General features: G+C 45.9%; 1 protein-coding gene across 1 annotated transcript; it reads left to right on the top strand.

Moving 5' to 3' along the window:
• The first annotated feature begins 385 nt into the window (after window positions 1-385).
• Window positions 386-11,770, top strand: LOC119815144 (vomeromodulin-like). The gene is made up of 14 exons (XM_042055125.1): window positions 386-650; window positions 2,580-3,069; window positions 3,366-3,467; window positions 4,017-4,172; window positions 4,939-5,023; window positions 5,730-5,787; window positions 6,518-6,588; window positions 7,720-7,866; window positions 8,854-8,976; window positions 9,141-9,208; window positions 9,474-9,504; window positions 10,600-10,660; window positions 11,346-11,425; window positions 11,714-11,770. Exons 1-14 carry the CDS (start codon window positions 386-388, stop codon window positions 11,768-11,770), a joined length of 1,794 nt encoding a protein of 597 aa, XP_041911059.1.
• The last annotated feature ends 10,660 nt before the right edge of the window (window positions 11,771-22,430 follow it).

Genomic DNA, 22,430 nt, shown 5'->3' with positions numbered 1-22,430 from the left:
ATGTACAACCTCAGCACTGAGAAACAAAAGAGGAGAGAAATTCATACTGGGGATAATACCAAGGATACGTGACTGCACAATATAGGAGGATGATATATATGAGCCCAGGAAGTCAGAGCTCAGGGCAGGGCTCAGACAACATTAACATGATGTAGCCAATCCTGACAGCACAGTTACCTATAGAGGAAGGAGTTCCTTCCACAGGATGTTAACATGTATCAGACCATATTCCCATAAACAGAGGATAACCTAAGGTGTCTGTAATGTGAAAAACACACTCTAACAAAGACAGGGAATCCTCTACACAAAGTTGCATGCCAGCTCGAAGGCCCATTGTGACTGACATATGTGACCCATTTCTCTTCTGCAGGTTTCAGTCACAATGATGTGGGTTCTCTGGGCCTTGGCCATCATGTTGAGCATCCACGCAGGAACACTTGACCTAGTGGAAGCACCCCCAGGGGTGATCAATCTCCCTGTCTCTGTGACCAATGTGAGCACTCTCCCACTTAACCTGCCAACACTATCACGCCTCAGAGATCCCTCCAACAAGCAAGGCTCAGCTCCCAAAATTCGTCCAGCTCTCTCGAAAGGTGGCAAGTGTGTACCTGCAGCCAGATACTTCCTCTCCAGTGGCAAACTCCAAGACTGTAAGTAAGATTCACCTCAGCTGTCATCTTGGCTCTTCTCCACACCTCCCATAGCCTGATCATTTCTGAGCTCAGAGCAGGGTCAGTCAACCTTCTGAACAAGTGGTTTTCAAACACAAGAATCCTGGGACATCTTCTTGGTACCTAGAGAGAGAAGGGAATGTGGTTCAAACCTAGAAAGGCTGGTACAGCAAGGGGCTGACTCCAGCTCATCCAAAAGCTCTGGGAGATAGTGAACTTCATGCAAGGTTTCAGTACTAGTTTAGAACAGGTCAGCCCTACCCTGGTCAAAATCAATGTCTGACCCCAAAGGCTGTCTGTCTATTAGCCTTCCACTGGATTCTTCCACCTAGAGACTCTGTCACACCTCAAGGTTCCTCCTTACTGTGTCCTAACCTCACCTAGACTCCCACAGATGATTAACGCTCAGCCTGGTTTCCAGAAAAAAGAAACAGAAAATTAAGAATCTACCGGGAAGCCCTTTACCACACATGCTCTCATGAAACTTCCCCTCCATTCCCTCTCTGAGGTACACACTGGTCCATGAGATGAGGAATTCTACTCCCTGGGAATCTCAAAGGCTGAGAGTACAGAAACCTGGGTACTTAAAACCATGACAAAGAAGTGATTCAGTTTGATCAATAGGAAATGGATAAATTTGAAAACTAAAGTAGGACAATAAACCCTTGTAGAACTTGGAAGTTCCCTGCAGCAATGGTCTAGCAAAGGCCTGCCTCAGAGCATGACAGGATGGAGATGAAGGCCATTAGCCACTGAACTGTCACAGTGGCCAACTACCACCCCCCATAAGTCCAATAAACTAGGCACAGAGCAAAACAAAGAAGGACCAGCAAGGCTGTAAGAGATGCTTCAGGGGACTGCTTCAACTACAATTCTGCTGAGTCAGGTGCCCTTTGGTTCAATCAGTCTCAGCTCTGAAGTTAGCAAGGCTGAACACATTCAATACTTCACCAACATGTATTTCTTCCTATAAGAGCTAGCAAGACAGGCATGTCTAGCGATTAGAATATTTTGCAGGTCACAGAATGACTCTCAGCCTGCTCTCTACTACCCAGAATTCCATGTCTCCCTTCCTATTTATACCTGATGGAGGGAAGCATATGATAGGCCCCTGACTAGCAGTGCCCAAGCCTTGGGCAAATACAAAAGTCACCCAACATAGCACATCCCAGAAACAATACCCTGCAAAGACAATGAAATGAAAATGAGTCAAAGGGCAGAGGAGTGTGGGGCATAAAAGCCTAGAAAGAAAGAGTGACTGTGCTTGTCTCTTTACTACCCTACTTCTGTAGTCCTTCCACCCCCTACTTCTGTAGTCCTTCTACCTTACATGGATATCAGCAACCATAGCCTGTATCCGTCATCTGGAAGCCATGCACCACATCCAATCACAAACCTCAAACAAATACAGAGAATAGAGAGAAGGGAACCATGAAGAATCTAAAGAACAGAGCTGATATTGAGGAATACACAAAAGGGGAAAAAATAAAGCTGGTCTAATGGTTCAGGCCCTAACAGGACCAGTCCAGAAGACACCATGTGTGTGTGTATGTGTGAGTGTTTGTGATTTTTTTAAATAAAAGAAAAGAAAGAAACAAGACAAATGACACGTATTATAACAAACATATATGAGGTTCCAAATTCACTCCAACCCATTTATCGTTGACGCAAATGATCCCATCAATATTTAGCTCCATGAGGACTAACGGGAACTGTGGGCAACAAGAAATGTGGACCTATCTGACAGACAACTATTCTTAACTAGGGCAGGGGAAGCACTCAAATTGGAAGGCAGAATTCAGAGTTCCTATGGGCCCCATATTTCAATATACCATCTTCCAAAAGGAGGCTGCTAGGGATGAGCTGAACAGAAACCCCACAGCAGGACTGTCTCTTGATCTTTTTCAGATCTCATGGACGCTCTGCCCCCACAGATCGAGGACATTGTCAAGTGTGATGACGTTAACATGGCAGGTGTGCTTGGGACAGTGATAGCCACGGTGGACAGCTCTGACCTGCTCTCACTCTTGGATCCCACCTCCCTCCTAAAAGGGGCAGGCGGTCTCGGCCTAGATGGAATCCTAGGCAAAGCAGGGAATGAGGATCCCTCAAAGCCCTCTTCAGGGCCCAAGGCCGCTGGAGGCCTTGGCCAGCTACTCCCAGGGGGCGGTGGTGGCCTGGGCAGCTTACTAAACCTCGGTGGAGACAAGGGCCCTGGGAAAGGACTTCTGAATGGAGACGTGCTCTCCGATCTCAAGAAGCCATTGGACGACATGATTGGAAATGTAGACAACCTAAGAGACTCTGTAGAGGCCAAGGTGAATGAAATACTCCCAGAAGGCATCAAAGACCCACTTTCAGATCTGCTCAAGGTCAAGGTCCAAGACCTTCTGCTCGAGTAAGTGCTTCCTTCACAATTCTCTGGGTTTCTGGACAAACAACTGCTCACTGGGAACGCTGACGCTCACCCTACAGCAACCCTGGGGACAGCCACCCTTTCATACAGGGACATACTTATTCCTGCTGGAATAGCTGCAAAACATGACCAGGAAGTCTTGAGCTTAAACCACTGGGTGGGAAGGGGAGCTCGGCAGCCAGAGTGCAGGTGGTGCTGAACGGGCGACCTCACGGGGTTTCTCATGGGGGCCAGGCTGGTTCCAGGAGGAGAACTGAGTCTGTGTTGTCATTCTGCAGCTTCAAGGTTGATGACGTAACCGTGGACAGCATGGACATAACCATGGCAGCGGATGAGATCCAAGTCCACTCGGCAGTCACGGCCAACATAGGTGGAAAAGGGTGAGCCTGTTCCCAAACGACTGCCGGGTCACCAAGTATTAGGATATGAGGTCCCTACCCTAGAGCCAGATGACAGCAACACGTACATAGAAAAAGGACAGTCACCTATTTTCCAGCAAGCCTGCCTCTGAAAAATACACACACACACACACACAAACACACACACACACGCACATACACAAAATTTGCCTTGTCTGGAACTTCCTATGTTAAGAAGCCCAAGCTGTCTCCAACTAGGCTTTTCTTATGTACTTAACACAACTGGAAGACATAAGTACAAGACTAGTAGGTTCTGCCACCAACAACAGGTGACCTCCTCAAGACTACATAAGGCAATTATCTGTCAAATATTGACTAACTACCGAAAATGGCCAACCTCTTCACTCTCTGGCATGGGACTGAGGACATAGAGCACGTGGACTGGGAACACAGTCCTCCCCTCTAGACAACAACCTTCCCCAAAGCCCAAGGCTGATTCCCAAATGCCCGTCCCTATGCTGGAGCCTCACCCCAGGCAGTACATCATTCCCCTGCACATCCTCTCCACAGCGTACTTGGACCTGTCATCAGCTTACTGCAGTTTCAAACTGCAATGGATGTGACCATGAAAGCTGCTGTTTCCTCCAACAACACCCAGTGTGTCAACCTTGACATCCACGACACCCAATTCCAGGTCAACGAAGTCAACATTCAGTTAATAGAGACGTACGTAAAACCTGCTTTCTTTCTACTCGATCAATGCAGAAAGGTACCAGAGGGGCCCAGCCGCTGCCTCAGAGGAGATTGGTCCACCACAGGTACACAGGACAGTCAGGAAATGCCAGGAGAGCTGACGACCAGAGTTCCTCTGTAGCTAAGAACAGCCTTCTCACGCCTACCTTATATCTTTCCTGCTGGCTCTATTTAAGTGACGCTTCCTCTATTTCCCTAAACAGTACACGGACCTGAGTCAAAATGGAAAAAGGAACCACAAGGTCACACAGTAAAAATCTCTCTACCACTTCTGTGGGCCAGCTGCCTATGGCTGTTCTCCTGGAACAGCAACAGGGTCCAAGGCCCTTCTGACTAGGCACACACTAGAAAAATAGAAATGCTTCTCACGTGCCCATACCCACCTTTGACATTCCTTCCTTCCCTCTGTTATGGCCTAGGTAGGAGTGATTATAGTCTCTCTAACTAGAACGTAGAAAGCTGTGAATTCAGATCTATAGCTACACCAAGACAACAGAAAGCTCTCTGGACAAAGTGCTCCAGTGTCTGAAGGGTGAATTCATCCAAGGGGACCTCTGGGCCAGGTGTCCTGTGACTTTACATGCTCCTTAAACACTAAAGACCAAGACAAGAGCTCAGGACCCACACGCTCATTCAGAAGCCAGACATCATCTGATGCCTTCATCAGTGAGTCGGTGTGTCTAAGACACAGACAAACCCAGAACATGAAGATCACTTATCTCAGCATTATATCTTTCAGAGTCACAGGAACTGTGCCTCTCCCCGTGCCTCTGCCCTTGAATGAGATCGTCCCGGTACTGCTGACAGCAGAAATGAATGAGAATGTAAGTCAGGGAAGGGGTGGGGCTCCCGCACAGACCTGATCCCTGGGAAGGAGGAGAGAAACTTGCAGATTTGTAAATGCCCAGCTGCTGGGACAGATTGAGGAACAGTGCCAGGGACCTCTGGAACACAAGGGCCACCATGGACAAGCAGCTCCTCTGGACCATAAGCCTGTGGTATAATTAATAAAAACCCAGAGATAGATACTGGGGCTCAACCTGAACACCAGAAAAAGCAAAGAGCCAGTAATTGGAACTTACCTCTACATCAGTCTGCAATGGAGATCCTTCCTCCAGGAATCTCGCAATGAGACTGACCTGAGAGCTGTCTCCTCCTGCTTCATATTCCTCTCTAGTGCTGGCATTAAAAGTGTGCACACTACTGCCTGGTTTCTGTGGCAATTAGAGTGGCTACTGGGATTCAAGGTGTGTGTCAGCACTGCCTGGTCTTTAAGGCTGACCAGGGAAGCAGTTTCACTCTCTGATCTCCAGACATGCTTTACTTATTAAAATACCAATGAAATATCACTACGTATACCAAGCAGCAGAACTAAAGAACACAAGATTGAGTATAGTGGATAACTTCTGTCCAATAGAGGTCAGGGAAATGGCCCAGGAAAGGGAGGCCAGGGGAGATGGGGAGGAGGTAGGATGAGAAGACAGGCGACTGGTGCTCCCTCAGCTACGCTAACCTGTGCTGACTTCACAGCTGGAGAATTCCAACTCCTGCGCCATCGTTCTCACGAACTTTAATGAGTGCAAGAACGGTGAGTACTTCCGTGGTGGGATATTGCCAGTACACTGAGGTGCCCCCGGGACCTTGGGGGATTTCACAGGGTGGCATACTACAGAGGATGGGCTCCGGGATACCAGAATCCAAAAATACAGGGGCTCACACAACCTACTCAGCACACTTACGAAGGAGAATGGCCCAGCAGACCTTTCTCTGAAGGTACTTGGCTTCTGGCACATGGAAGAGAAAGGACACAGTGCCTCTGGGGCATCTGCATAGAGCTCCCAACCCAAACAATTTTCAAACCAATACTGCAAAGATTCTGAATCAAGAGCAGTCCCAGGTCCTCATCTTTGGAGTCCTGGGATCAGGAAATCTCACAATATCCCTATAAACATGCCAACAGCCAAGGTGGGAGGACATGTTTGGTTGAACCACACAGAGAGGTGAAGTAGGAAAATTAGCTTATTTCTCAAGGCGCAGGGTAGACAAAATGCATGGTCTAGATAGAAAGTATTTCCTTTTTCAAGAAGATTTTGATACATCAGGTTAAAAAAATCTAAATCCTTGTGGGTAACCACAAGCGCATAGCATCCTTTAGGATGTAGAAGGCATCCAAGACAACACCTTGTGCATGGAAGGCAGACAGAATCAAATGTCCATCTGCGGGGGGGGGGGGGAGAGACCAGAGCTGCATTTAAGGCACAGCAGCCGTCAATGGCCATCTGAACTCTCTCCATTCCTCCCCCTCCTCTCCTCCACAGCTACTGGCTTATTCAAGTACCAGACTCAAAGTGCCAGGATATCTCCCAAAGGACTTTCCATCTTCTACTGTGTAAGTATTTGCTGTCATTGCAATAACTGGATGAAGGCTGAAAGCCTACCTGAGCTCACAAAGAGATCAAAAAGTCAGGACAGTAAAATAATGATCGGCTCTTTTCTCACCCCTCAAGCTTTCCTGGGATCAGTCTCCTGAGGACTCATCAGGGCATGCACAGGCTAGCATTATTCTCAGTCAAACCCATAGCACATGGCCTGTGAGAACCCCAACAGAGAAAACCAAAACTTCGCCCAGCTCAGGTCTCCAGTCTCAGGGGGTTATACACAACAAAACAAAAAGGGCCAGCTCCTTCCAACCACCTGCTACCCAACCAGGAAGGCAAAACAGAACAGAAGAAAGGAGACAGAGTTGGCTCAGCTTCTCTTCTGCAAATCCATCAACAAAACTGCTCTCAGATGCTGAAACACAAATCCATGCACATTCAGGAGGACATTCATCAACGACCTACAACACACACAAAGGACATAGCCAAGCCAAGGGTCAGATTCTTCTACACATGTCACATGTGGAAACAGAACCATGATTTATGAATATAACTAGTATAAATAAATAGTATGAATCACCTTAAAGGCAAAAACACCCCCAAAAACTAAAGGGCATATGCACAGGACAATGACGTTAGTTAAAACCCTCTCTTTTCTATTTCACCTCTGAATGTTCCAATATCCCTTCCAGAAAGAGATTATAGCTCAGAAATAGGAGGGGAGAATGCATACAAAAAGAGAATGAAACAGACAGACCAAGAAAATACTCAAGAATGGCCTTAATCTAAGAATTTATTCCTCCATATCATGGTTTATGGTACAAGGGAGGGAGGGAAGTGGGAAGGGAAGAAAGGAAGGAGGGGACATGGAGGGAGACCAGCCCTCAGTTCTGTAGACTGTGACAAGGACAGGAAGCAACCAGTAAACACACACGTCCTCATGAAGGCTGTCATAAAAGGTCGACTTGGCCTCAGGTGAGGAGTCATGGTTGCTCAGGAAAGCCTGGCCGCCCTGAGCCCTGCTACCCTGCCACTGGAGCTGAGGCCACTTCACCCTGCCCTGTCAGAGCCGAGTCACAGGCCTTCCCTCTCCTTCTAGTCTCCTGAGCTCACACAGATAGTCTCTAATTTCCTCTCCGTAGGCTGAAGCCAACATTGGCAAAAGAACCGTGCCCGTGCCTGGAAGTCGACTGCCTCCAGATCCCAGAAACGCCACCATTTCTGTAACTATGTCCACTTCAATGCTGAAGACACTTCTAGTTTATGTGGCCAAGCAGAGCTCTGTCAAGGTGAGTGTCCTTCATCAGCCCCAGGTCTGCGCCACTCTGGACATGAGCTGAGACTGTCACTTCTGAGGGAGAAAGTAGAGATGTAAATGAGATCTGAAGGTTTTTCGGAGGTGGGGGGGTTGAAACACGGTTTCTTTGTGTAGCCCTGGGTATACTGGACTAGCTCTGTAGACCAGGCTGGCCTTAAACTAACAAAGTCAACCTGCCTCTGCCTCTGAAGTGCTAGGATTAAAGGCATGTTCCACCACTGCCTGGTATAGATCTGGAAGCTCTTGCCGAGATGGGTAAGACCAATGCCACAGGACACACATCATCCTTAGTATACTAAAAGGGCCGTTGATATCATCAGTAAGGTATCAGAATCAGGCAAGGGGGTAAAGGTTAACATTATAAGTATTTCATCCACATGCCAAGCACACAAAGTCATATAATTAATGACAAGTAATTATCATAATACAACTCAATGTAAGAACTCTTCTTCATTTTACTGATACCCTCAAAGACTCAGAGACAGACCAAGTCACAGTAGCAACAAGGGCACCAGGCTGACCTATACCAGGGTACTTTAAAATGACTTCCACCTCATTAAAGATGAAAGGAAGTCACTGCAGTAAGAGGAGCTCACAGTTGTATAAACCATGATCAGGTGAAGCAACATACAGGAATCTTCACCACACAGTCCATAAGCCTTCAGCAGAGAGCCTCCAGGACACAAGGGCAGAGACGTGCACTGCTACTTTGAAAGACTTGATAGAAAACGACATTTCACAAGGGTTCCGCCTCAACATCCATCCACTGAACTAAACAGAGCAAGGGCTGGGAATGTCCCTGTCATTTCTTCTTCTCAGTTGCACCAGCCCCCAGCTGGGAGACCAAGCCTAGAGTATCAAACTCAGTATCTCAACCAAGACTGAAGAGCACATGCTAGCTCATGATACAGCACCTCCATCCTCTTCCCCAAACTAACTAAAGTCTTCTTCACAACAGATGAATGACCTGGAAGCCAACATCACCAAAATAGCCTATACCTTCCAGAAAGACAAACTCCTCAGAGTCTTTTATGAGGTGAAAATAACGAAGGATGGCGAGGACTTTGCCACTGGGAAAACGGTGAGTGCCGAGAAATGAGGGTTCGTGAGTTGGAATAAGGCCAAGGACTTGGACATGGAATGAACGCTTCCCAAAACCCTGAGGCCCATTCAGCCTGGTGTCCTCATAGAGGATGGAAAGGCCACGGACCCATGTCTCACTCATGCTCCCTTGTGTCATTTCAGCAATTAATCATCAGCCATAACAGCAAGATTTCAAAATCCAAACTGGTACCAGACATCAAACTCACAAGGTACTACAAGGTGCAACTGCACAGACTTCAGAGACTGTAAAGACCCTGTAAACACAGAGACATGATGGGGTCTGGGCAGATAACTGAATCATTACAGGGACTCAGGAATTGTGGCTTCTGTGCTCTTTGTCATATGTCTGTTCTGCTCAGTAGCTCCTGCCTACAGATGACTTATTCCAAACCAACTGAGATAAGACTTGAACTCTAAACATGAGTAGTACTGTTCCCATGAGCCTAACATTTCTCTGTTCTTTGCGGCTGACAGGTCTGATCACAGAGTGGAGCCACCTGAGGCTGTAAGTTGATGTGTCCTTTTATACTGACCCATGATAGTTAAGAAATCATGTCGATGCTGGACACACAGTGACTCAGGAGTGGGGGAAAAGAGGCCCATGGGGAATAGAATGCAAACTTAATGTGGAACAGAAACACAGGCTCCTAACTAGCTCTCTGGAGAACTCTTAAACCACAGCTGCCCATGCTCACACTGACATATGTGGGGGTGGGTGTGCAAGGAGCATATATATAAACACATAAAAAGGAAACAAGATACTGAAAGTCTGGTGCCACATGCTGGAGAGAGGCCCACAGTGGGTGCCCAGAAATGGAATTGGAAAATGTGTCCTTTTAGCAGCCCAAGATATGGAGAGTCAGTGAAGCAGCAGACTCAGGGAACATTCCAAGGCTAGCAATCCCTATGTCTCTACTTAGCCGGGAAACAACAGGATATTCCTGGCTGTGGGCTCAGTGAAAAACACTGAGTAGGATTGAACCCCAACCATATAGAGACACCCAAATACAGTCATTAATGCTAAGAGTTGCCCCTGGATGTTAGAGGGCAGAGTTTAAGGAGTTTTCTCTGAGTGCACACACTGGGGTTCTGTTAGAGTGGCACCCCAACCCAGTTCTGCAGAAGCCTGACTTCGCACAGAGAAGGGTGCACCATGACAGGGATGAACCCCATATGATCTAAGAGGAGGGTCACGAGAAAAAGAAGGGAGCACCATGTCAGGGATAGAGTTAAACATCTTGAACCACATCACAACAGACTCAGTGGCCAACAACTGCCAGGCCTCCCACCTTTGGACTCCAAGTTGTTCCTGAAGTTCCAAAGTCACCTGCTGTAACAGTAGCAAGGTGCCAGTGCACAGGACAATACCTCTGTTCATGGAACCACAAGGGGAACAAACAAAAAAGGGGTCCCCGAACTCCCAAACACAGGAGTACTAAGGATACATTGAGATCCATCTCTACATTCCAACTTGACACATGACAGACCCATGAAATAGAGAAATCCCACAGGAACCTGCAGCCTGTGCTAAGGTCCTAGGCCCTGAGGACAAGCAGAAGCCTGCAAGGCTCTACTGAAAATGTCTTCCTGTGTCTTGCAGAATGAACAGGTGGAAGGCATTTTGTCTGAAGTCATGAAGAAGTCCTGGTCTGTCTTCAATGGTATGTGGAATTAATAACTCTGGCATCTGGCATAGATATACATGTGTGACACTAAAGCACCAAGCACAGGGCCATCCTGTCATCTGACAGGTTACACATCACTTTCTCTGTCATCAATGATAGCAGCTAACGCTACAAAGAGAAAAGAGATCAAATTGCCTGCTCTGCAGCTCCCAGGAAGTCTTGTTCACAGATGCCTTGGGACCAAGACCACCAGGGCATACAAATGAACAGTGGACCTGGGTCACTCAGCACTATAGACATTAGGGTTCTGACTGTTGAAGGTTATATCATAACCTTTTTAGACAACAATGATGGTGGTGCCACGTGCCAGGTATGCACATTCCTGGTTAGCTCTACTGTGGTTGTAAATAGTATACTGGTCAGCAAATGCACATACAACCTCCAGCCAGGTACTGCAGTGAGGCAGAGCATCGCTTCTCATCAGTGTTAGACCACCAGGTCCCCACCTGCTTTGGGGGCCTTTCTTCCCCTACACCATACCTTGCTTCCATCCTACAGGCTGGGGTGGACATATTCATGACACCATGCTGAATGTGTGTGGCAGTGACTTTCCTAGGGCCACAAACACGTCAGAGATCCCACGTGTGACTGTGGTCAAAAGAGCCACCCAGGTTACCATTTCCTTTAACTCTTGTCACAAGATGGTACTTCCCCATTTCAGAACTGTATAAACAAATGAATGTTCCAGAAGGAGTGTCTTCATTTGCCTTATTGAATGCCGATGTCATACCGCTGAAATCGGTAAGAAACTGAAATACAATTCTTTTCCTTGCTTCTCTGCTTTGCTTTGCTTGATTTTTCCTCAAATGCAGGACCTTACATATTTTCATCCTCTGCCTGTGCAATCAGTATGAAATTTGACACAGAAAACATCAGCTTCTCTCATATGACTCAAACTTTAAGCTGCACCTGACCCCATCCTTTCCTGCATCTGGGCCCAGTGCAATTCCTAGAGGGTCCAAATGGCAGAGTCAGCATTGTCTCAGGGTGGTTCATCATGCTCTCAGTTTTTCGTACTGACTCTATCAGGGGTCAGAGAACCTTACACAAGTCAGCCTTCATCAGGCAAACAGATCAGATGGATGACATCTAAGCCATAACTACAGGGACATGAAACACAGCCCACTCCAGGTTATGTGATAACAGTGAAAGTCTAGTTACTGACAGCCAGCATTGTGCCAGGGTCAGCAGGTGCTTCACTCAGGAACCTGTGACCCCAGAGTCGATACACTACACCTGCTGTCTCTGGGTGAACCCCAAATGCATCTGTATGGATTTCCTCCTGCCACCCCCCTTCCAGAAGCTTCACCTCCAAATTCCTTCTCTCATAGTCTGAACTCTCTGGGGTGCTCAGTCCAGGTGTTTTATCCCATGCCTGAAGCAGTGCTATGGGATCTGGTGGGGTGTGGGTTAGCACTCACCATGCTGAAGTCAACTACTGGGGTCAAAGGCTGTCTTTAACTGCTGTCTTTCTCTCCCCTTAGAGTGACCTTCAGGCAGCAAACTGAACCCAGCACTGCTGAAGCCAGGCAAAGTACTGAATGACAGCGAACCCCTCTGTGGATTTTTCCATGCAACTCTGAAGCCCCACCTATGATTAAGGACAGTAGCAGTAGTCCCTCAGCCCGCTCAGGATCCTCTGCCCTGACTGACAAGGGAAAGAAGAGCAGTTCAAGGACCTGGGCGTTTTGTAATCAACTCCTTAATAAACAGTCTCTTCATGCAAAAGTAAAAGATGACTCGTGTCTCAATTCTGGTACATCTTCATGAGTGTGCAAACTTGGGGCTGAACAATAATATGAGACAACAAAATCCACTGTTCTCCAGCACTCTGGGGACAATCGTGACAAAGATCAAATTCTTCTCCCCTTACTTTCCTGTTTTACTTTAGATCTGGCGCGCCTCACAAAGACTCAAGTGGGAAAGCCTTGTTCCCACCTACTTCTATTGGGAAGTGGCTGCAATTGGTGAATCTTTCTTTCCTGTACCCTTGGGAATGACCATTGATCATCCAGCACCCCACTGTGTCCTTGGAAGTGGAGAAAACCCAGCCACTATCTTCAAGCTACACCTGGCCCCTTTGCCGACCTGCACCTCTGGCTATTATCCACAAGTGAGCCCTCGTTTTCGAGCATGGTTTCTCACATCTCAGCCCTCCCTGTCTGATAGCAGACAACCCATGCATCTCTTGGACCCACATGTCTTTAGGACTCAGAGCCCTGGTGCTTGACCTGTGTTTGATGAATAATTGAGCAGCTTGTGCCTTCTCAATTGATCCTCACTTAACTGGAACACTAAAAATTCCAAGGCGTGGAATCTTATTTCTCTGCCTCACTCATGGGTAAGCCACCTATCAAGATAAGGTCAACATCTCCTCTGGGATGTCTTTTAGAAAACCTCAAACCTCCATGTTTAACGTGCGTTTTAAAGGCTTCTAAATTCATCCACTTTGTATGCAGACATGGCCCAAATACCACTTAGATAGCCAGTCAAAATGGCCACCTAATGGCGGTTTGAACCCAATATTTTGTGGGCTCATTCCAACTTCTGCCAGTAGATGGGTAGATGAAAGAAGTTACTTATGTACAAACCTTCTTCTGCCTCAGCTCCAAACCCTCTCCCTGTGCTTCCTGCTCACCCACTCACTTCTTCCTAGCTATGCAATCTGAGCCAAAAGAACCCTCCACTAATCTGAACCCTGCTAACGAACCCCCACTATTCTGTCCTCAACATGCATCTGCTCCTCCTTCAGCTCCTCTCCCTCTTCCTCCTCTCCAGCAATGGGCCGTTCTAGCCATCTGATTCTCGTGCCACTTTCACCACTCCTGTTAGTCATCCTCATGCCGCCATGAGACCCCATCTATCCCTCTCCACCCATTCCAACCCGGCTACCATTCTCCCTTTGCGAGAGGTTGCCAGAGTGAATGAACTAGTTAAGGTCCCCTTCTCATTGAGTAAACTCTCTCAGATAGAGAAAAATCTGGGCTCCTATGCATCTAATCATACATCTTTCATTAAAGAATTTCAATATATAACTCAATTGTATAACCTCACATCCCATCAGGTGTGTGTGTGTGTGTGTGTGTGTGTGTGTGTGTGTATCCTACTTCCTGATGAATGCAGGCAAGTTTGGGTACAGGCCAGAGAATGTGCAGACGAGATTCATCAAACTAATGTAGGCAGTCCCCGACTGTGGCCCTTGATAGGTTTATAATACCCCAGGGGACACTCTAGCTAGAGATCAGTTTACAACCTGCCTCCTAGCAGGTCTCCATAAGGGTACTCAAACCAGTTAACTATGGAAAAACTCCAAGAAATCATCCGGGAAAGACAGGAAAATCTGTCTCAGTTCTTACAACACCTCACAGAGTCCATCTTACAGTACACAGATCCAGACCCTGAAAACCCAGAAGGCAGACAACTCCTTATGACCTGTTTCATCTCTCAGAGCCTCCCTGACATGAGGGCCAAGCTTAAGCATCTGGAGAGAGGGCCCCTACCCCCACAGGCCGAAGTCTTAGTGCCAGCTTTCAAGGTGTAACATGGGAGAGATGAAAAAACCCATAAACAAAATTACCAAATGCTGGCCAAGGCCATCCGACTGACCTCAGCGACTGCCAGGGCTCCCCTGCCCCCTGGGGCTAAAGTATCACTGGGTCCCTGCTTCAAAGATGGTCAGGAGAGTCACTGGGCCCGAGCTTGCCCTAATCACTGCAGGTCACCCAGACCAAAGTGCTACCAAGAGGGGCATTGGTCTGTTGACTGTCCCTGTGCAGCTTGTGACATAGAGACATCAAACACAGACCACCCTCAAGCCAACCTTTTAGGCCTAGCCATGGACTACTGAGGCGACCTGGGCTCTCTCGGCCCAACCTCTCTCATCTCTGACAGGGAGCCCCGGGTAATCAGCATGGTATCAGGGTGGTCCATCTCCTTTCTCTTGGACACTGGGGTCACCTACTCTGTCCTGAGGGAGTTTTGAGGACCTACCTCTCCTCATGTCCCTATTGTCGGGGAATGGGGACAGCCTTACCCACTTCATCAGACTCCACCACTCAATTGCATTTTCAAGGGCTTTCTCCTCACTCATTCATTTTTGGTTGTGCCCTTTCTGGGAAGGGATCTTTTAGTCCCACCAGCAGCCCCTCTCTGGTTCCAACATGTCATTTTCTCTACCAGCCTCCCAGGTGGACCCCCATGTCTGGAACACCCAAAACCCCTCTGTTGCTAGACACCATTTCCCCATTGTCATTCAATTACAGAATCCTGCCCGGTTCATTACCCAAGCCCAGTGCCCACTCTCACTCCAGAGCCATAGGGGACTTAAACCTATCATCTCTGACCTTCTAACAAAAAAACTACTTTGTCCTACCCTTCTTCTTTTAACACCCCTATACTTGCAGTTAAGAAACCTAACAGGACCTACCGCCTGGCTCAAGAGTTCCAGCTCATTAACTCTGCAGTGGTCCCCCTCCATCCTGTGGTGCCTAATCCCTACACCCTTCTTTCCACTATCCCTTCAGGGACCTTCCATCTCTTAGTTCTGAATCTCAAAGACACTTTCTTCTCTTTACCTCTCATACACAGTCTCAAAATATCTTTGCTTTCACCTGGACTGACCCTGACACTCACCCCTCCACACAGATCACGGGGACTGTGTTGTAATCTGCTGGCATGGTCTGTTACCTGGGTATCCTGTCCCTTTAAGAGACAAGCTTCACCCACTCCCAACTCCCCCCTCCCCTTTGCTGAGGCCTCCTCCCCAGTCCCCCCCCCTCTCCCTCCCTCCCTCCCTCCCTCTCTACCTCCCTGTCTCTCTCTCTCTCTCTCTCTCTCTCTCTCTCTCTCTCCATCTTCTGGAGAGGCAGTTTCTGCCTCTTTCTTTTTCCTCCTCCACTTCTCTCCCTTCCCTTCCCCCTCCATAACCCACTAAATAAACTCTATACCCCATCTATCTGTCTGTCTCCTGTGGGGCCTCAGGCTACCCACCAGAGGACCCACCAAGGTGACCCACCACTGCCCCTCAAGGGATCAGTCTCAGGTCACCAGCATTGATAAATGATAACATTTGATGTCGTGAACTCAGCAGGCCATCCCTTTCAGCTGAGGACTGCTAGGGATCCTGTATCTTCTAACTCTTCTTCTATGTGGTCGCTTTTCCAACTTAAAATCACTGGAACATCAAACGGCAGGTTCTTCCCACACATCTGGCCACGCCTCCATGAGTGTGCAATCACTCGGTAGAGATTGCCCCACTTAAAAAAAGGCCCAGTAGCCGGGCGGTGGTGATGCATGCCTTTAACCCAGCACTCGGGAGGCAGAGGCAGGCGGATCTCTGTGAGTTCGAGACCAGCCTGGTCTACAAGAGCTAGCTCCAGGATAGGCTCTAAAGCTGCAGAGAAACCCTGTCTCGAAAAACCAAAAAATAAAAAAAGGCCCAGTACTGGTCAACCACTAACCCATTGGGCTTAAAGCCCCTCACTTGGGCCTCCTACTCCACGTGACAATGTAGGGGTTTGGTTTGTGCCCACCCATTTTCATGGCCCTTAGACTTTGAATGACAACCCAAAGTCATCTTGAGCTACGGTCCATTCTCTTTCTTAGTAATGTCTTTCTGTGGTTTGGGTATCAGGGTAATTGTAGCCCCATAAAGAGTTTGGCAATGTTCCTTCTGTTTCTATTGTATGAAATAATTTGAGGAGTATTGGTATTAGTTCTTCTTTGAAAATCTTGTAGAATTCTGAGCTGAAACCATCTGGTCCTGGGCTTTTTTTGGTTGGAAGACTTTTTTTAAAAAAGATTTATTTATTAAGCATACAATGTACTGCTGGAAAGAAAGGCACCAGGTCTCATTACATTACAGATGGTTGTGAGCCACCATTCAGTTGCTGGAAATTGAACTAGGGACCTCTGGAAGAGCAGCCAGTGCTCTTACCCTTTGAGCCATCTCTCCAGCACCCTGGTTAGGAGACTTTTGATGACTGTTTCTGTTTATCCTGTTGCTGGGGTATTCCTTCCCCAATTCTAGAACCTACTTCCTTGGGTTTCCAATACAGACTGCAGATCAGCAGCTATTTAGGAATCCTCCAGGCCTTCAATGTCAGATTAGGACTCCTGTGATACCCAGCTTCAAAGACTGAGCCACTACAGGATAATTGGACTCTCCAGTTCATTCTGGACTCCCTCTCTGGAACAGTAAGCCAAAATAAACTCTTCTATAAAAGCTGCTTTTGGTCATGGTGTTTTTATCACAGCAATAGAAAGTAACTTATACAGAAGTTGGCAACAGGAAGTGGGGTACCACTGTGAAGACATAGCCATGTTTTTATAGCAGGTTTTTTGTTTGGGGTCACCAACCAGCTCTCAAATCAAGATACAGAGACTTCTTATTAGTTATGAATGGTTGGCCTTATTGTAACTGTTATTTTAATCTGTTTCTTTTTATCTATTTTTTGCCTTCAGGCTTTTTACCTTTCTTTTCTTTTATACTTTCAGTGCTTCTTGTGTCTGGCTGCCTGGCAGCTGCCTGGCTTATTCCTCTCTTTTTCCTCCTTCTCTTCTCCTTCGAGGTTAGATTTCTCCTCCTATTTATTCTCTCTGCCCACCAGTCCCACCTATCCCTCTCCTGATTAGCTATTGGCTGTTCAGCTTTTTATTAGACCAATCAGGTGCCTTGGGCAGGCAAAGTGAAACAGATACACCACATCTTTACATAATTAAACAAATGTAGCACAAATAAATGCAAGACCTTTTTACATTATTAACAAAAGCAGCAGAAACGAGCGTAATGCACCTTCACATAGTTACAGTAATATTCCACGGCATAAACATCTTTGTCTAGTTAAAACAATGGTTTTTGGAGGAATGTGGATGAGTTTGGAACTTTGGACTAGAAAGGCGGTCAAATGCTGTAAGCAGAGTTCTGACAGAAACTCGAAAGGCAGTAGTGTTGAGAGTGATGCAGGCTGCCGGGCGGTGGTGGTGCACGCCTTTAATCCCAGCACTCGGGAGGCAGAAGCAGGCAGAGCTCTGTGAGTTTGAGGCCAGCCTGAACTATAGAGTGAGTTCCAGGACAGCTAAGGAGAGAGGGGGGGGCAGACTATTTCCTTAAGTGTCTTTAGGTCATTTGAGATTCTTCTGTTAATTCTGTTTAGTTCTATACCCCATTTTTAATTGGCTTATTTAGAATTTTGATGTCTAATTTTTTTGAGTTCTTTATATATTTTGGAGATCAGTCCTTTGTCTGATGTGGGGTTGGTAAAGATCTTTTCCATTGAGTGGGCTGCCATTTTGTCTTATTGACTGTGTTCTTTGCTTTACAGAAGCTTCTCAGTTTCAGGAGGTCCCTTTTATTAATTGTTTCTCTCAATGTCTGTGGTACTGGGGTTATATTTAGGAAGTGGTCTCCCGTGCTGTAGTAGGAAGCCACTTGTTTGTTCCCAGCTGCTCAGCCCCAAAATAACCACACAGAAACTGTATTAATTAAACCACTGTTTGGCCCATTAGCTCTAGCTTCTTACTGGCTAATACATCTTAATTTAACCCATTTCTATCAATCTATGTATCGCCACATGGCTGTGGCTTACCAGCAAGCTTCCGGCATGTCTGTTCCCAGTGGCAGCTACATGGCCTCTCCCTGACTCTGCCTTCTTCCTCCCAGCATTCAGTTTAGTTTCCCCACCTAACTCTATTCTGCCCTGCCAGGCCCAAGACAGATTTTTATTTTTTTATTAACCAATGGTAGTCACAGCATACAGAGGGGAATCCCACATCACTGTGCCAATGTGTTCAAGAGTACTTCCCTCTTTGTCTTCTATGAGGTTCAGTGTGGTTGGTTTTATGGTGAGGTCTTTGATCTATTTGGACTTGAGTTTTGTGCATGGCAATAGATATGGATCTATTTTCATTCTTCTACATGTTGATCCAGTTATGCCAGCACCATTTGTTGAATATGCTTTCTTTTTTTCCATTTTATATTTTTAGCTTCTTTGTCAAAAATCAGGTGTCCATAGGTGTGTGGATTGATATCTGGGTCTTCAATTAGGTTCCATTGGTCCTCCTATCTATTTTTATGCCAATAATAGGCTGTTTTCATTATTGCAGCTCTGCAGTAGAATTTGAAGTCAGGGGTTCTTTTATTGTACAGGATTGTTTTGGCTATCCTGGGATTTTTGTTTTTCCATATGAAGTTGAGTATTATTTTTTTGAGATCTGTAAAGAATTTTGTTGGCATTTTGATGATCATTTCATTGAATATGTAGATTGCTTTTGGCAAGATTGCCATTTTTACTACCTACCCAAGAGCATGAGAGATCTTTCCATTTTCTGGTGTCTTCTTCAATTTCTTTCTTCAAAGATTTAAAGTTCTTGTCATACAGGTCTTCCACATGTTTGGTTAGAGTTACACAAAGATATTTTACCATGTATCCCTCTTAGGGTCCTCCTTGTTACCTGTTTCTCTAGAGCTGTGAATTGTAGTCTTGTTATCCTTTACTTTACATTGAGTACTCACTTATGAGTGAGTACATACCATGTTTGTCTTTCTGGGTCTGGGTTACCTCACTCAGGTTTATTTTTTCCAGTTACATCTATCTGTCTGAAAATTTCATGATGTCACTTTTTTTAACCGCTGAGTAATACTCTATTGTGTAGCTATACCACATTTTCTTTTATCCATTCTTCAGTTGAAAGGCATCTAGGTTGTTTCCAGGTTCTGGCAATTAAGAATAATGCTGCTATGAACATTGTTGAGCAGGTGTCCTTGTGGTATGATTGAGCATCTTTTGAGTATATGCCCAGAGGGGTATCACTGGGTCTTGAGGTAGACTGATTCCCTACTTTCTGAGAAACCACCATACTTATTTTCAAAGTGGCTGTACCAGCTTGCATTCCCACTAGCAATGCAGAAGTGTTCCCTTTTCCCCACAACCTCTCTAGCATAAGTTGTCACCAGTGTTTTTGATCTTAGCCATACTGACAGGTGTAAGATGGTATCTCAGAGTAATTTTGATTTGCATTTCCCTGATGGCTAAGGATGTTGAGCAATTCCTTAAATGTCTTCCAGCCATTTGAAATTCTTCTACTGAGAATTCTGTTTAGATCTGCACCCAATTTTAATTGGATTATTTGGTATTTTAATGTCTAGTTTCTTGAGTTCTTTATATATTTTGGAGATTGGCCCTCTGTCAAGTGAGGTTGGTGAAGATTTTTTCCGATTCTGTAGGCTGCCATTTTGTCTTATTGACAGTGTCCTTTGCCTTACAGAGAAGCTTTTCAGTTTCAGAAGGTCCCATTTATTTTTTGTTTGTTTTTTTTTTTTGTTTGTTTTTCGAGACAGGGTTTCTCTGCAGCTTTTTTGGTCCCATTTATTTTTGATCTCAGTGTCTGTGTTATTGGTGTTATATTCAGGAAGTGGTCTCCTGTGCCAACGTATTCAAGGCTATTTTCTCCTTTCTTTTCTGTCAGGTTCAATGTAATTGGATTTATGTTGAGGTCTTTGATCCACTTGGACTTGATTTTGTGCAGGGTGATAGATATGGATCTATTTGCATTCTTCTACATGAGGACATCCAGTTATTCCAGCACCATTTGTTGTAGATTCTTTTTCTCCATTGTACAATTTTGGCTTGTCAAAAATCAAGTGTTTAGAGGTGTATGGATTTATATTAGGGCCTTCAACTTGATTCCATTGATCCACATGTTTGTTTTTATGTCAATACCAAGCTGGTTTTATTACTATAGCTCTATAGTAGAGCCTGAAGCCAGGAATGGTGATGCCTCCAGAAGTTCCTTTATTGGACAAGATTATTCTGACTATCCTGGGTGTTTTGTTTTGTTTTTCCATATGAAGTTGAGTATTGTTCTTTTGAGGTCTGTGAAGAGTTATGTTGGGATCTTGATGGAGACTGCATTGAATCTGTAGATTGCTTTTGGTAAGATTGCCATTTTTACTATGTTAATCCTGTCTATCCAAGAGCATGGGAGATCTTCCCATTTTCTGGTATCTTCTTCCATTTCTTTCTTCAAAGACTTAAAGGTCTTGTCATACATGTCTTTTACTTGTTTAAGTTGCCCTGAGATTTTGTATTATTTGTAGCTATTGTTTTTTTTAAAGATTTATTTATTAATTATGTATACAGTATTCTCAGTATTCTGTCTGCATGTATGCCTGCAAACCAGAAGAGGGCACCAGATCTTATTACAGATGGTTTGCCACGGACCGCCTCTCGTGGAGACCACCGACCGCGGGAGAACAGGGGTGAAGGCTAGGAGAAATCAGGAAACGGCGAGGAAATGACAGACAGACACACTCAATAAGGTTGAATATGCTGCTGCAAATTTACTGAAGTTCAAGCATCAGTTTTATAGGATCACAGAAGGAAGTTGGCAAACAAATTACATGAGAAGAATGATTATAGGTAATAATCAAAAGCTTTACATGAGAAAAATTGATTACAGACAATTGATTGTTTCCAATATGTCTTGTGGTTAGGGCCAGGTGAGCAGAGCTCTTCTTTGAAATCCGTCTCACACCACTAACCAACTATTTTCTCATAGCCCTAAATCATATCTGTTCTCATGGTAACCCAAAACACCATTCTTTAGGGTTATACTCCCAAGGCTTGCTCCGACGGTGAATAATTGGTTTCTTAATGTCAAGAATCCTGCCTTTCTCTCTAATCTAAAATGCACCTGGGGGTTTCTCGTTCTGGCTAGCCTCTCCCATCATGAACTCCTTTTGTTCTAGGGTATCCATAAGTTTTCCCAGAGAGCAAGCCAGAGTTCAATATGTCTCAGTAGTTTGATTATTATTATTATTGGTAATGTCCTGGAACTTCTTGACCTGCTGACAAGACAAAAGGACTATACAGAAACAAAGAAGGAACAGAAAGCTCAATACAGCGCCAGGGCTAGCCAGGGAACTGCCTGGGGCCCAGCTCCTGGGAGCGCAGACCCCAACCCTTCAGCGTCGCTCCACCTTAGCGGCATTTTTCTGCTACATAGGCGTGACAGCCGTGGGCATAGCAGTGTAATCCATAATTGCCTTTTCCCTTCATGATTAACCCATCTATTACCCAATTCATCATACCCTCCTGTGTAAGGAAGGGGATCCAGGTAATTTCCAGATTCTGGTGTCCAGCGCGGGGCTGTCCACCATTGACCATTAATCAAGTACTGAATGTATCCTCCCTAGGTTATGTTGTGGGTGTATGTTAGTTTTCTCAAACTCCTGAGCAACAGCCTGAATAAACGGTGACGCAGAGTCAAGTAGATCAGTATCCTCTGTGTCATTTCGTTCTCTAGGATTCATGGTAGCAGTCATCTGTAAACAGGAAAGATAAGAAATACAAAGAAAGAATACGCAGAGTAGCAGGAGGGCTCGCTTCCAGGGCCAGTTCCAAGGCCTTTTTGTTCTACCTGAATCAGTGCCATCACGGCAGCTGATTGCTAGGGGACCACCTGGGGCTTCGCTCCAAGAAGCTCTAACCCCAATCCTTCAGCGTGTGCTGGCCAGAGTAATGGCATTTGTCACTACACGGCAGTCACTGCTGTGGACGTGGCAATGGTTGTGAGCCACCATGTGGTTGCTGGGAATTGAACTCAGGACCTTTGGAAGAGCAAGCAGTGCTCTTAACCACTGAGCCATCTCTCCAGCCCCCTATTTGTAGCTATTGTAAAGAGTGTTGTTTCTCTGATTTCTTTCTCAGCCTACTTATCATTTATGTATAAGGAGGGCAGTTGAATT

Source organism: Arvicola amphibius, chromosome 5 (assembly GCF_903992535.2).
Source record: "Arvicola amphibius chromosome 5, mArvAmp1.2, whole genome shotgun sequence".
Classification (NCBI taxonomy): domain Eukaryota; kingdom Metazoa; phylum Chordata; class Mammalia; order Rodentia; family Cricetidae; genus Arvicola; species Arvicola amphibius.
Note: the sequence above shows the minus strand (reverse complement) of the source record. Positions and strands in the feature narration are given on the sequence as shown.

Coding starts and splice junctions, on each gene's coding strand:
- LOC119815144 (XM_042055125.1), top strand. CDS start 386: ATGTGGGTTCTCTGGGCCTTGGCCATCATGTTGAGCATCCACGCAGGA. Junction 3,070..3,365: donor GTCCAAGACCTTCTGCTCGA/GTAAGTGCTTCC, acceptor GTCATTCTGCAG/CTTCAAGGTTGATGACGTAA. Junction 5,788..6,517: donor CTTTAATGAGTGCAAGAACG/GTGAGTACTTCC, acceptor TCTCCTCCACAG/CTACTGGCTTATTCAAGTAC.